This window comes from Hippocampus bargibanti, linkage group LG14, assembly GCF_051943395.1.
Source record: "Hippocampus bargibanti isolate YZ-2025 linkage group LG14, ASM5194339v1, whole genome shotgun sequence".
Classification (NCBI taxonomy): domain Eukaryota; kingdom Metazoa; phylum Chordata; class Actinopteri; order Syngnathiformes; family Syngnathidae; genus Hippocampus; species Hippocampus bargibanti.
This window is the reverse complement of record NC_142747.1, coordinates 9,984,647-9,998,813: the sequence shown is the minus strand read 5'-3', so window position 1 is coordinate 9,998,813 and position 14,167 is coordinate 9,984,647. Positions and strand designations below refer to the sequence as shown.

Here is a 14,167-nt window from a genome sequence, read left to right as displayed (position 1 = left end):
TGAGAGCTTTGAAAGGCGCTTGATATAAAATTATTATTATTATTATTATAAAAACACCTTTTTTCAGGCTAAAACGTCTTACTATACATGCATGTATTTCGGGCTAAAACGCCTTACTATACATGGTTGTTATTTTCAGCTAAAAATGCCATATACATCGACATGTTTTTCAAGCTAAAAACGCCTTACTATACATGGCCGTTTTTTTCAGACTAAAAATGCCTTACTATACATGGTCGTTTTTTTCAGCTAAAAACGTCTTACGATACATGGTCGTTTCATTCGACTAAAAATGCTTTACTATACATGGTACTTTTTTTCGCAAAAAAAAATGATTTACTATACATTGTTGTTCTTTCGGGGCTAAATAACGGTAGGTTTTTTTTTCCGGTGAAAAACGCCTTATTATACATGGTGGTTTTTTTCTGCCTAAAAACGCCTTACTATACATGGTCATGTTTTTCGGGCTAAAAATGCCTTCCCATACATATTTTTTTGGGGGGATGGGGGAAATGCCTTGCCTTACAATACATTGTTGTTTCTTCAGGGCTAACTATACATGGTCGTTTTTATTTTTGTGCTAAAAACGCCTTACGATACATGGTCGTTATTTTTCGCGGAAAAAAAACGGCTTAATATACATAGTCATTTTTTCTTGGCAAAAAAATGCCTCCTTACACATGGTTGTTTTTTTCGGCTGAAAAGGCCTTAATATACATGGACATGTTTTTCGGGCTAAAAACGCCTTACTATGTATGCATAGTCGTTTTAATCCGGCGAAAAACACTTTACTAAACAGCACGCGCACACACACACACACACACACACACACACACACACACACACACACACACACACACACACACACACACACACACACACACACACACACACACACACACACACACACACACACACACACACACACACACACACACACACACACACACAAACAAGTTTCACTGAACCCGCGATAAGAGAACCGCAATGTAGCGAGGGATCTCCGTTACTCAGTCCCATTAATAAATCAAGTATCACAAGCAAATGTAGTCACATGAAAATAAACACATGGAGGTGGCACAAAAGAAATTATAGTTTATATTTGCACTGGATTTATTCAGGATTTTTTCTTTTTTTTTGCATATTTTTCCCAGCCATTCAATCTGAATTCTGATTTATAGAACATAAATATAGAAGCATTAAAAAATGTAAAGACACAAAAGGAAAGGTCGCCATAGATAAAAGGAGGAAAAAATAGGAAGTTCGGTAGAGTAACAAATGAGATTTTTAAATCACAATGTTTAGTACAACATTCTAAATGTTAACCGAATCATATGTTTATCTTTGTTTCATAGTCCAGGAAGATGGTGGACTTCAAGGGCAACGTTACTATTTGTCATAACACAAGAGATCACTTCAAGCAGTACCAAAAAATAAAAATTTCCACCCAAAAACTCAATTCCTCTCCTCATAATTAAGCAGACCGCATCATACATACGGTATCTTCAATGACCATAAATAACACGATTCACATATGTTGTGAAAGGCAAATAACACGATATCAAGTTTGGCAAGTTGTTGCAGGAACATTTGTCTAAATGCGACTTAACTAGGTTGAATTGTTTTTATGGCTCTGAACTCCTGAGGCCATACAAAAATATGATTTTGCATCTGTCGGAATTAAAAAAAAAAAAAACATGTCAAGGCAGTGTTGCATTTATGATATGTAACATTCCTATATACAGATGCATCTCAATTCCAATGTGGGGAAAACGACATTTAGGAAGTCGTTGAATCAAAAAAAAAAATATCTAAACTCAAATGTATTCATATACCTGTCATGTAGAAATCAAGTCGGAATCGTTTTCACGACCACTTTTTAAGCTAAATAAATATGTCTCCGATTTATTGAGTGGCACCTGCAAATGTCGCAACTAACACAACACTGTGGCACTTTTAACTTGAAATTAAGAACAAAAACAATCTTCATTCATTCAACTACAAAGTAGATTGATTAACAGTGTTGCCAAATAGTTTTTGACTGACAATCCGTAGGAAATATTTTGGCGTGTTGTTTTATATAAAAAAAGACAGGGCAGATTTGACCTATAGTAAAAAAAAAAAAAAAAAAAAAAAAACCTGCACCAGGAAAATAAAAAGAAAAAAACATGACCTTCAAAAAAGTTTCACAGGTTTAGGTGACAAATGGATTCATTTACATTTTGGAACAAACGTCTCGTTTGTTGTTTTTTTTCCAATCCCATTTACGAAGTGGTGCTTTCTGACCTCATCTTGACAAGTGCCACGGTGGGCGTCGATGAGGTCGTTGGGACGTCATGCGGGACGGGACGAAAGTCCAAGCGGGCAACACGACGTGTCAGTAGGCGTCCTTCTTGGTGTGCATTTGATCCTGAATCCTCTGCAGCATCTCTTGCATGCGTCGCAACTGAGGGGAAACATCACAACATTGTCATTACAATACAGCCAATACTTTGGCATACTGTTTGTTAGATTGCATCCACCAACAATGAGCAAATAAGAGACATAATAACCACATTTATTACAAACTGAAAAAAAATACATTTCATGCCCAAGCTGGCATGTCATAACGTTGACTTGGCTGTGGCGGCCAACGTGTTGCATTAACCGCGCTAAATTAATCCCAACAACCAACTAAGCGATTACTGTATTTTCGGCCTGTTCTGTCACACCTATAAGAAAAGATTTTTTTCAAAAAATGACCATGCGCCTCACAATCTGGTGCGCCTTATGTATGGAAAATGTTTTAAAATATGTCATTCATTGAAGGTGCCCCTTATAATGCGGTGCTCCTAATGTATAGAAAATGTTTTTAAAAATGTCATTCGTTGAAGATGCGCCTTACATTCCAGAAAATATGGTAATTAATCACAGGACACACACACACACACACACACACACACACACACACACACACACACACACACACACACACACACACACACACAAATCAATTAAAATGATTACTCGTGATTATTCAATCATTCTGATTTTTTTTCTTGTTTTGTGTATTCTTATTGTATTGTTTTTGACCCAAAGAATATTGAGTTTTAGGACGACATTAACATTCAATGCAGCGTAAGAAACCTTTGACTTTCTTTTTTCATCAGAAGAAAAGTTATTTCCTAATTTACAAGGTTCTGGAGTTATATGATCTTGAAATGAGGGTGGCTGTTCAAAATACAATGCAATATACACATTGGTTTATACCTGTATAAACCAATGTGTTCCAGCGAAAGCTGGAAAAAAGGGCAAACATGGAAAAAAAGGAAAATGCTGCCCCTTGTGGAATATAAAACTCATTTCCAGATGTCTGGCCAGCGCTTTATTGCCACCCAAGCAAGAAAAAACAAACCCCACTCCCTCAGGACCCGGTGTTCTATTTTATTTTGTAATTATTTTACAAAAACAAATAAAACAGTGATATTACTAAAGGTTGTAGGTTAAACTTTTTTTTCACTGGTCTCAAATACAGCAGAATGTACATGGCTATGTCTGTATCTGTCCAAGTCTTGAACTTTATAATGGATTAGATTAGCCTTGCCACATTTTTAAAAACATTTTAATCGGTTTCAAAATAAAATTAATTTAAAATGCCGACTTGTGGCATTGGAAGGAGTTTTCTCAGTCATTTTGAGATGAGACGAAAATAGATTAATTAGTTTTACTTAATGAATCCCCTGACAGCACTTGCCTTACCCTCCAGGGCAGAGGCTCTGTCGAACCCCTGAGACTGATTCACCGAACCCCGTTTAAGGACCACTGATAACGTGGGATAAAAGGGAGGAAGATCCACCATGAGCTGTTTTAGTAAATAAAGACCGCAATGGTGTCCTCTCATGGATGACTGCGTTCACTATGCAGGGAACACCCACTAGATGGCGCCTTCATTCACGCTTTTGTCAGTGGATTTTTAAAAGAGGACTTTTTATGGCAGTAGTTGACAGGCAAGCCCGAACTTTGAAGCAAAAGTCAAAGAAAATGCAGAAAAGTTCCCTCGTTAGACGTTTGAGTGCTGGCCAGACATCTGCCAATGATTTTAATATATTCCACAAGGGGGCAGCATTTTCCTTTTTTCCGTGTTTGCGTTTTTTTCCAGCTTCAGCTGTTGTTAAAGCGCTATACAGGTATAAACCAATATGTGTATATTTTATTGTATTTGGAACAGTCGCCCTTATTTCAAGATCATATAATTCCAGAACCATTTAATTTAAGAATTAACTTTTTGTCCGGATGAAAGAAGAGAGTCTAAAGTTTCTTACGCTGCATTGAATGTTTATGTTGTTCTAAAACTCAATATTCTGTGGGTCCTGGAATTCAAGTGACAATGACAGTGGAGGGGACACTTTTTTGCACGTCTGGTAGTGATTGAGTTCATATAAATATATACATTTTTTTCTCCTTTTTTGTAAAAGGAGGTAATTTGCAGAGCATGATTGGCATTCAAAAGGATGGGCGGGATGGGCACTGACTATTGATTTTCGCACTATTTTTTGGTCAAACATTTTGGGTGCCAAAACACATATTACACAATTACATATGACTAAAAATGAACCTTTCTTTTTTTGAAAACCAAACTACTTTCATCAGGTTAAAGTGCTTAAGTTCAGAAAACTGAATTTGCCCATGAAAAAAACAACAACAAGAGTTTAAAATGGTGCGGTCGAGCGAGAATCACAAGTAGGCGAGAAGGACGTCAGAGAAGGAGTATGGGCCTCACGAGAATTCTGAAGAAGAAGAAGAAAAAAAGAATGACAACCCACAACAACCAGTCACCAATGACAGAACAGTGCTCACGAGCAAATGAGCAGCCAGATGTTAAACAGCCAGATAAGGACAAAATGGAGCGTGACAACATAAATGAGGATCATACGACCAATAGGAAGAGAGACATTGAGAAAAAGAGTTAAATAGTCATGAAGAGTGAAAGAAGTGGCTAAGCATGAACAACAGCATCTTATTCAAACGCGGATTATGACTCGAAAAGCGGGAGACGCAGTGGCTTCTGGGTAAACGCCTGAGCCGAAGACCCTAAAGGGCTTCGTCCTCCAAATGCGAGCGGGGCCCGGACTCCGTTTCAATCTTTTGTTGTGAATGCTGCTCGTCATGGGCGGACCGCTGCCCGAGATGGTGGACCGACTCCGCCTGGGGGTCGCTTGGCCGTACCTCCTCGTCTTTTTCCCGGATCAGCTTTTCCGTCTGACTGTCGGTCATGTCGGCCACTGCGGGGATGGGGAAGTCCGTGCCGCTCTCCCTGGTTAGCTTACTGGACACACATTGCGTAAAACAACCACATCAATTTGTGTTGAAACAAACGTTTGATCGAAAGCACGGATGCTTCGACAATCACCTTAAAAAAAAACAAAAAACAAAAACAGGGGTCCTACTTGCGGTTACGCTCCTTGACAACCATGCGGGTCATGCTCTGGATGCAGTGGGCTCTGTAGTTTTCATAGTGGGTCTCTCGGGTCACGTCCTTCAGGTCCTGCATGTGAGTTCGAACCAGCATGTTCCGCAACTTCACAAAGTCACAGTGTGCCGAGTTCTCAACTGTAGAACGACCGGCGACGTGCGTCACATTTGATGTCTGGACTTTGCCCGAGCGGGTGGAGGGTCCCTTACCTTCCACGATGCCCCAAGGGTACAGACGACCTCGCACCCTCTTTCCTTTGGCTTCCACTACGGTGTTGCTGCCGATGACGGCAAATGGAATGCTTTCCTGATTGCGGGAATAAGTACAAGCATTTAAATGTTACCTTGGTTCTGGTTGTGATTGACCAACCGAGGGAGGACATTTTATAGTCAATAACGTATATAAACGCTTGGTAAACCTGGCCTTGGAACCAATCTCTGACTGAAGTGCTTTTTACAAACATGTGTCCCAATAATAATAATAATACTATCATGATCAATATTAATAATAACAATATCAACATTATTAATATTAATAAATTATTATTATTACAGCTAATATTGTTATTAGAATTGTCATTATTATAATGTATTATTATATTAGTAGTAGTATTATTATATTTTTTATTTTTATTATTATTATATACTCACAACAATAATAATAAACATTATTATTATTATGATGATTATTATTATTATTATTATTATACTATCAGATTATTAGTAGTAATAGTAACAGTATTATATAATAACACTACTATTACTACTAATAATTTATATATAATATTTAAAAATATTAATAAGTGTATAATAGTATTAATACTACTACTACCACTACTAATAATAATATAATAGTAATGATTATAATGATCATAATGATTAGTATTATTTTTAATCATATTAATCACAATAATAAGCACAACAATAATCATAATAATTATTATTACTATTATCATTATATTATTACTATTATTAATTACACTGTAGATAATAATAATAATAATAATAATAATAATAATAATAATACTTTATTATACTATTAATATATATAATAAGAATAAAATGATCAGAATAAATTACTATTGTACACAGAATATAAACTCTCTTTCTTTCTCTCCATCCCTCAGCTCTCCACATTTTCAAGAGAATACTGCAAAGACCCGCCTCACAGTGAAAAAAGGAGGGAGAGGTGAAGGATGGATGACTCACAGCTGCTAAACCAACAAGGTGACGCTCTTGCTTTATTTCAGTCATCACCGGCGTAGCAACCTCCTAACATCATATCGGGCGGATGGTCATCCCAACGCCCTTGGAGGGTAAAAACAAGGCCTCGCTCTCACCTTCAGCTCGTAATCCTGTTGCTTGAAATCGTCATCTTCATCAGAGTCGCAGTCGGGGAATTGGTATATCTTGATAGCACATAACTCAATTTCTTCTCTGATCTACACAAAGTTAACCCAACATCAGGATTTTGGCCAGGAGTAAGAACAAAAAAATATATATAAACCGTGCAATTAACAGATCAACAAGCACTAGACCAGAAGTAGCCTTACCTTTAATTTCTTCTTCTTGACCTCACTCGGGGTGAGTGTGTCTGCTTTGGCCAACACCGGAACAATATTAACCTTCTCGTGCAGGGCTTTCATAAATTCCACATCCAGTGGCCGAAGGCTGAAAAACACAAATGAGCCTTAATGTAATGTGTGTGAGTGGATGAGGAAAGAGAATGGCCACCAGGCGTCAGCATGGGGAGCGATTTAATCAACCGCTGTTACTTCGTAGCGCCCCATAATAATGACTTTTCTGTGTAAAACTATTCTATAAACATGATGCTGCGATTGGAGTGTAAAAATAGCAGGTGGCCACAAAAGATGGGCCACGAAAGTGATAAATGGAGCGAACAGTGACACTCAGGCTTCATTTGTCACGACTGGCAATCACAGAGAAGCGGTGGGTAAAGCACAGGCTGTAGCAAGTGGGTCAATTATGATCCGTTCTCGGGGGCCAGATAAAAGGCACGTCATCCCCTCGAAGGACCCAACTGCATATTCGTACCCGTGGCCGAAGGGAGAGATGAAGTAGAGGCAGCAGTGCACACGGTTGTCCTGGATGTTTTTGCGGTTGAGGCCGCTTTCATCCCTGAAGTATTGCTCAAACTGTTGGTCGATGTAGTCAGCCACTGGTTTCCAGCTACAGGAGGACACAAGCAGTTTATGAGGACGTGTAGGTGTGTCTGTGTCTGTATGGGTGTATACGCTACCATTCCGTGTTGTTCACCGCATCGCCAAAGCCCGGAGTGTCCACAATAGTCAGCTTCAGTTTGACTCCTTTTTCTTCAATGTCAACAGTGTGCTTGGTGATATCAACTGTTTGAATGATGCGCTCTAAACGTACGACACAAACACAAACAATGGTTAGAAATGTGCCGGTATCAAACCTCAACCTTCTCAATCTTTTGAGATTTTTGAAATTCAAAAGCGGATTTTCCACCGACTCGGTTTGGCACGGCGTGACTTGCTACTGGCAAAACAAGGTCAACGGCGCTCCATTTCTGCCAGCCTATTCAGAGTTGACACCGTATAAGTGACTTGAGAGTCACTGATTAGTAGAGCGGCTTTAGTGAGTCGGCACGATGAGGACATTTAAGGACACATGGCAACAAATTGAAAAAAAGGTACACAATGTCGCTGTTTGCCAGAGTTGTCATTCCAATTAAAGACGTTCAATGCAACCTGATTATTTTGCAGTGTGAATGCACGAAACGTGAACAAATCCAACACCGGAAGAAGAATATCGTATTTCCCACACTATAAGGCCCACCTAAAAGCCTTATAATCCAGTGCAGTGTGCCTTATATTTGGAAAAAGTTTCAAATATGTCATTCATCAGAATCAGAATCATCTTTATTGCCAAGTACGTAGAACACACAAGGAATTTGTTTCCGGTAGAACACGCTGCACTAGTATCGTCGTCAAAAAAACTGCTAAGAGGCACTATACAGTTCCATTTTGGCGTTCATTGAAGGCGTACCATATAATCCGGTGCGATTTATATCTGGAAAGGTTTTAAAATATGTCATTCATTTAAGGTGCGCCTTATAATTCAATATGTTTAATAGTCCGGAATATCAGGTTCTACATTTTCCTGTGTATGAGGCGCACCCCAAAGCCTTAATCTTCTTCCAAAAATGACCCTGCGCCATATACGCAGGTGCGCCTTATATGTGAAGTAATATTGAGCGACAGCGGGTCTTGCAACTACTGTCAGCAGCCAGTCTCCATTTCCCTCGTAGATATAGTGCGTACCCCCAACCTCTAGTGTAGCGCCCTCTGTGGTGTGCCATATATTCGGAAAACGTTTGTAGTATACAGTAAAGTCTCGTTATATCGATATCGGATATATCGATAGTCCCGGTTATATCGATACTATTTCTATGCACGCACGGAGAAAATTACATGCAAACAGGGTCGGATATATCGATAGTCCCGGTTATATCGATATTTTTCGGACTCCCTTGAATATCGATATAACGAGACTTTACTGTATTTATACTGTATATCATATTTGAAAAACTGTTTTCATTCACTGAAGGTGTTCCTTATAGTCCGGTGTGCCATATATATGAAAAAAGTTTGAAAAGACTTTGTTCATTGGGGTTGAACCTTATACTCCGGTGCACCTTATACACTGTAAAATCTGGTAATTGATGCAATGCCGTGCTCACCCTCGGCATTGAGCAGCTTTCTGTCTTTGTAAAGATCTGTGAGGAAGAGACTATTGACCAGGGTGGATTTTCCAAGGCCAGACTCGCCTAGAAGCACACGAAAGACGAGCAAAGTCCAACATTAAAAGATTTGGGCTAGCTTTGGGCTCAAGTGTTGATGCGGATTAGTCAAGACGAGGCCTTACCCGCCACCATGAGGGTGAAGTCAAATCCTTTCTTGACTGACTTGCGGTGCACCTGGTTGGGAAGTGTTGCAAAACCCACGTATTCCTTGTCCTGATCCTGAAAATTGTCGAGAATAAAATAAATAAATACATACATAAATAAATAAATACCGACACAAATACACAAATAAATAAATACATAAATGATACTTAAATGTTTTGTGTCAGGAACTCATTCACTGCCATTCCCAAATTTATTTGGGTTTTGGTTTTTCTTGAATGGGGGTGCGATTCAAGCTTCAGTCAGACCTTTGGCAATGTTTTTCCCTGCCATAAGGGGGAAGCATCCCCCCCCATTTCAAACTCAGACAACTTCAGACCCATATAACTTAGGAATTAACTACTAACTAACTTTTTCGGATGAAAGAAGAGACTCCAAGGTTTTTTTGCGCTGCATTGAATGTTTATGTAGTCCTAAAACTCAATATTCGGTGGGTCCTGCAATTTGAGTGAAAATGACAAAAACCCTGGCACTGGAGAGTACACATTTCTGCACATCGCCTGGCAGTGAATGAGTTAAAAGTTGTCAAAGGAGAAAACGTGAACCTCTTGTGACATTGTGCGCTATGTGAATCGGTCAACCAAACACAGTGGCGCAAAGCAACAGTCACTTTCTGCTCCACGAGAACAACAACCAGCCACACACACACACACACACACACACACACACACACACACACACACACACACACACACACACACACACACACACACACACACACACACACACACACACACACACACACACACACACACACACACACACACACACACACACACACACACACGAACAGAAATCCTCTTCTTGGTGCATGTTACCTCGTAATTGCTGTAAGGGTCAAAACGGGCCCATGGACTTTTGGGCCTGGAGGGACTGACTGGGAAGGACAAGTCAAAATCCACAATCGGGGGCAAAGTGGGCTCAGAACCCCAATCCGACTGGTCCCTACCCGCCACCGGGGGGCGCAAATAGGACGGGGCGCGAGGAAGTTCTTGGCCCTCTGCTGCCCCGTCTGCATCATGAGCCTCATGGCCAAGGTGGCACTGCTGCGGACTGCGGCAATTCTCACTTTCTATGTGAGGGCAGGGATCTTGCATAATATTCTCCAGCTCGGAGTCATCGGAGTGGCCGGAATGCTACGGACACGTGTCGGCGTTGAATGAGGGGAGGGAGAAACAAAAGATATGCAGAGGGAGGAGGTGGTAGATGGCAAGTGTTACTTTATGCAAGGAGCTTATCAAAGAGCTCCAAAGCATCCAGTTTTTTCCCCAATGGTCTTTGCTTATTCATGAAAAAAAATCATATGAATAATGAAGGACAGTTCTTTAGGCTAAACATTGGTTATATTATGTTTTTTTTTAAATAAATAATACTCAGATGAAAAATTCTCATCTTGTGCTTTTTGTTGTATCCGGATGGAGTTTTGGTGCAACGACCTTGGTCTAGGTTCAAATGACCTTGTGGCCAATCACTCAACCCGTACAGCGCATTGGCATCGTAACCAACAAATCACGAAATGAGCCGTACCTGGTCGCCATCAGGGTTCCCGCTCGGATTTGGGGAGACGGGACAAGAGTCCCGCTCGTCTGATGACGATGGAATTTCATGGTCACTGTCCTCCATCGCAAGTGGGGCGATAGTGAATTCGGCAATCTCCAACCGGAAGCAAGTATGGATGGGGAACGGTTTGATACGGAAAAGAAGGGACCGGGAGTTGAGTGAACGGGGTAACGTGAAAGGTCAAAATGGAAAAAACAAAAAGGAAAGTGGGGGGGGGGGGGGTATTAAAGAACATAAATCCAGGCTATTCAGTGCAAAATGGTGTGTTGATGGAGGAGGGTGTGTGTTTCTATTTGAGTCACAGAAACATGAAGGAAAATATAAATTCCATCACCATACATACACTCTTAAAACAAACAATTACCAATAACATTATTCCTATATCTTGTCTTTCTGCAATAATCCTATCCTGTCAGGAAATAAAATCTCGCCATTGCTTTGTCATTTTGTAGGCAACCTGACCTTTTTCTTATTTGGAGGAGAGGGGGGTGCATAGCAATTGGAAACGAGTGACCCGCTTTTTGCACTACAACTAGGCTTGAGAGATCAATGTCCAACACGCTCAGTTGTGTGACCTATATACACACACAGAGACGAACATGCTTTCCCCTAAAACCATCAAAAGTTAAAAAAGATAACAGGTATTATTTACTGTGCACTCATTTTAATAGTTATACTTTCACGGATACGCGGCAATAAATGAGGCAAGATTAACTCATCCACTGCTAACTCATTATAGTCACGCAATTGAATGATCCTAGTAAGATCACAACAAGGTCACCAGGCAATCCTGCTCACCTTCTGCAGAAACGGACGCTTTCTCATGCAGGGTGCTGAACATCTACAAGGACTATTCGACTTCTCTGCAAACACCTTCTCCTCCAGGCCTCTCCAGATGGAAAAAACGGGAAAAGGAGGCATGAGCCCGGGTATTTATATTTTGCCACCACCGGATGCTGCGTCCTACATCGGCATCGACCCCTCTACCACCCGGAGGATACCGATCACACACATTGATGAGCTACGGGCACTGGGGCAGAGGGAATATGCACCACAAGGTCCAATAGAGAGATCTCGCACACACACGCACACGCACGCACACACACACACACACACACACACACACACACACACACACACACACACACACACACACACACACACACACACACACACACACACACACACACACACACACACACACACACGACTATTCAAATGAGCTATTAAACACACATTGCGTAATTCTTTTTTTAAAATTCAATAATACATGACAGGGATGCTAATGAACTCAATAATGAAGTGGGCGAATTCCCCTCAAAGCATTTACGAGCCAACGTAACGCTCGACAACATTAACTCATTCACCGCCAGATGTGCTAAAATGTGTCCACTCCAGTGGCAGGGTTTTTGTCATTGTTACTCCAATTCCAGGACCCACAGAATATTTAGTTTTCGGACTACATAAACATTCAATGCAGCGTAAGAAACCTTAGACTCTCTTCTATCATCAGAAAAACAGAGTTAATCCCAAAGTTATATGGGTCTGGAGAAATATGAGCTTGAAATGAGCGTGGCCGTCCAAAATACAATGCAATACATACATATTGGTTTATATTGCGCTTTAACAACAGCTGAAGCTAGCTGTTAAAAAAACGCTAACACGGACAAAAGACAAATACTGCCCCCTGTTGGAAGGGAAACACGTTGCCAGAGGGCTGACCTGCGCTTTCTCGGTAGTCACAGCAAGAATTTCAATTCCCGAATAAATTTGGGAATGGGAAGCGCAAATTTCCATGGAAATGTAATAAATGTTTTGTCGAACATTGTCTGACTAACAAATTTGGCGCTCTCTAGTTAATCTTTTATTTGTTTATGTGAACAAATAGCGATGAAGTCAAAACTTCCACAAATACAAAACGGATGCTTTCACGATTTTGTTGGAAATAAAAATATAGTTTTTTACATGGCCAATGTTAGTCACTGCACCTTAGAATTGACTTGTGCACGCCTCACGGCACCGCTGAATACCGCGGGCTTTTGTGTACAGCAACCAAGACAAAAACTGACCTTGATAGGCACCAGATTCAGGCTCAGCAAGATGCTGGTGCCAAGGTTGGAAAAGTGCCTTTGAAAATCAGTGGGGCTGCTAGTGACGGACCATTATGCAGGCATGGAGTTTCTCACTCTCCATTTGATACTCTACTAGATTGGACTGCACTGGAGCACTTTCAAAAGTAATGACAGAAATCTCACAGTCCCACACAAAAACGATGTAAAAAGCATTCAGAGTTGAATGGAAAATGTTATGCCTCCAATCGAAGGACCAACTCCATCAGTCCCTGTAGTCCCAGAAGAGAACATATAGGAGGAATGTTATGATGGGACTCCCACATGGGCCCTGAGAAACAATGGCGGGGCAAGAAGCCCAACACAAAAATAAACCGGTTGCAAGGTTGAATGCGGTGCTTTGTTACTGTTGGATGGTGGCAGTGGGCTTTTGCGGCCACCGCGCTGACTGATGACGATTTATGGCAGCTCCCAAGGGAAACAAATGCTGCCAAAACGATATGACATGTTGAACATTTGTGAGGAAAGCGGTTTTCAGCTCTGGAGGAAACACAGTCGGCTAACACATTTACAAACCCACAATAATCACTACACTTAATCTGGAAAGGGATATGGTTACTCATTAGATGGACGCAGATTGAAGACCAAAGTGATCATCCCAGGAGCAACGGGAACAGAAATCAATGATGAATTGCTTTACAGAAACCAATGTGTGAGTGCACAATGTGAAACACGACTCGACTTTACTTTCAACCAATCGTTTTAAATCAACCACAATGGGCACATTCTCTAATGGTGGTCATCACATCTAACACAGAAACACCCGATTGGTAGTGCAATGCACACAATAAATTTGTCGCCGACAGTCCTTTTGGAACAACTTCATCGGAAGTGGTGGGGAAAGCGCTAATTGTGAATTTATCTTGTTTGTTTGAGATTAAAGGGGAATCGCACGACAGCAGAATTCATTTTTACCCCATGGGAGGAAAGACCAAAGGCAACTTGATTTCAATCTTAATCGCTTGCCATCAAGTGTGCTGCGCTAGCTAAAATAAGATGCGACATGACAGGCATAGTGAGACGCCCACCCCAAATAAAATAAAAATAAAAAAATTAAATAAAATACAGGTGTGTTGAC

At 40.6% G+C, this 14,167-nt stretch overlaps 1 protein-coding gene across 2 annotated transcripts; it reads right to left on the bottom strand.

Annotated features, from left to right (window-relative positions):
• Window positions 1–1,089: 1,089 nt before the first annotated feature.
• On the bottom strand, window positions 1,090–11,991 carry septin4b (septin 4b). Of its 2 annotated transcripts, XM_089013524.1 has the most exons (13): window positions 11,759–11,991; window positions 10,928–11,053; window positions 10,219–10,536; window positions 9,361–9,457; window positions 9,176–9,262; window positions 7,712–7,835; window positions 7,507–7,641; window positions 7,005–7,122; window positions 6,792–6,893; window positions 5,662–5,758; window positions 5,427–5,589; window positions 5,206–5,305; window positions 1,090–2,446 (listed from the first exon to the last, which is right to left on the bottom strand). In XM_089013524.1, exons 1-13 carry the CDS (start codon window positions 11,879–11,881, stop codon window positions 2,378–2,380), a joined length of 1,659 nt encoding a protein of 552 aa, XP_088869650.1. In that variant the 5' UTR covers window positions 11,882–11,991; the 3' UTR covers window positions 1,090–2,377. The 2 variants fall into 2 exon arrangements, with proteins under 2 accessions (XP_088869650.1, XP_088869651.1); XM_089013525.1 differs by lacking the exon at window positions 10,219–10,536 and having other exon boundaries at window positions 11,759–11,959.
• Between the last annotated feature and the right edge of the window lie 2,176 nt (window positions 11,992–14,167).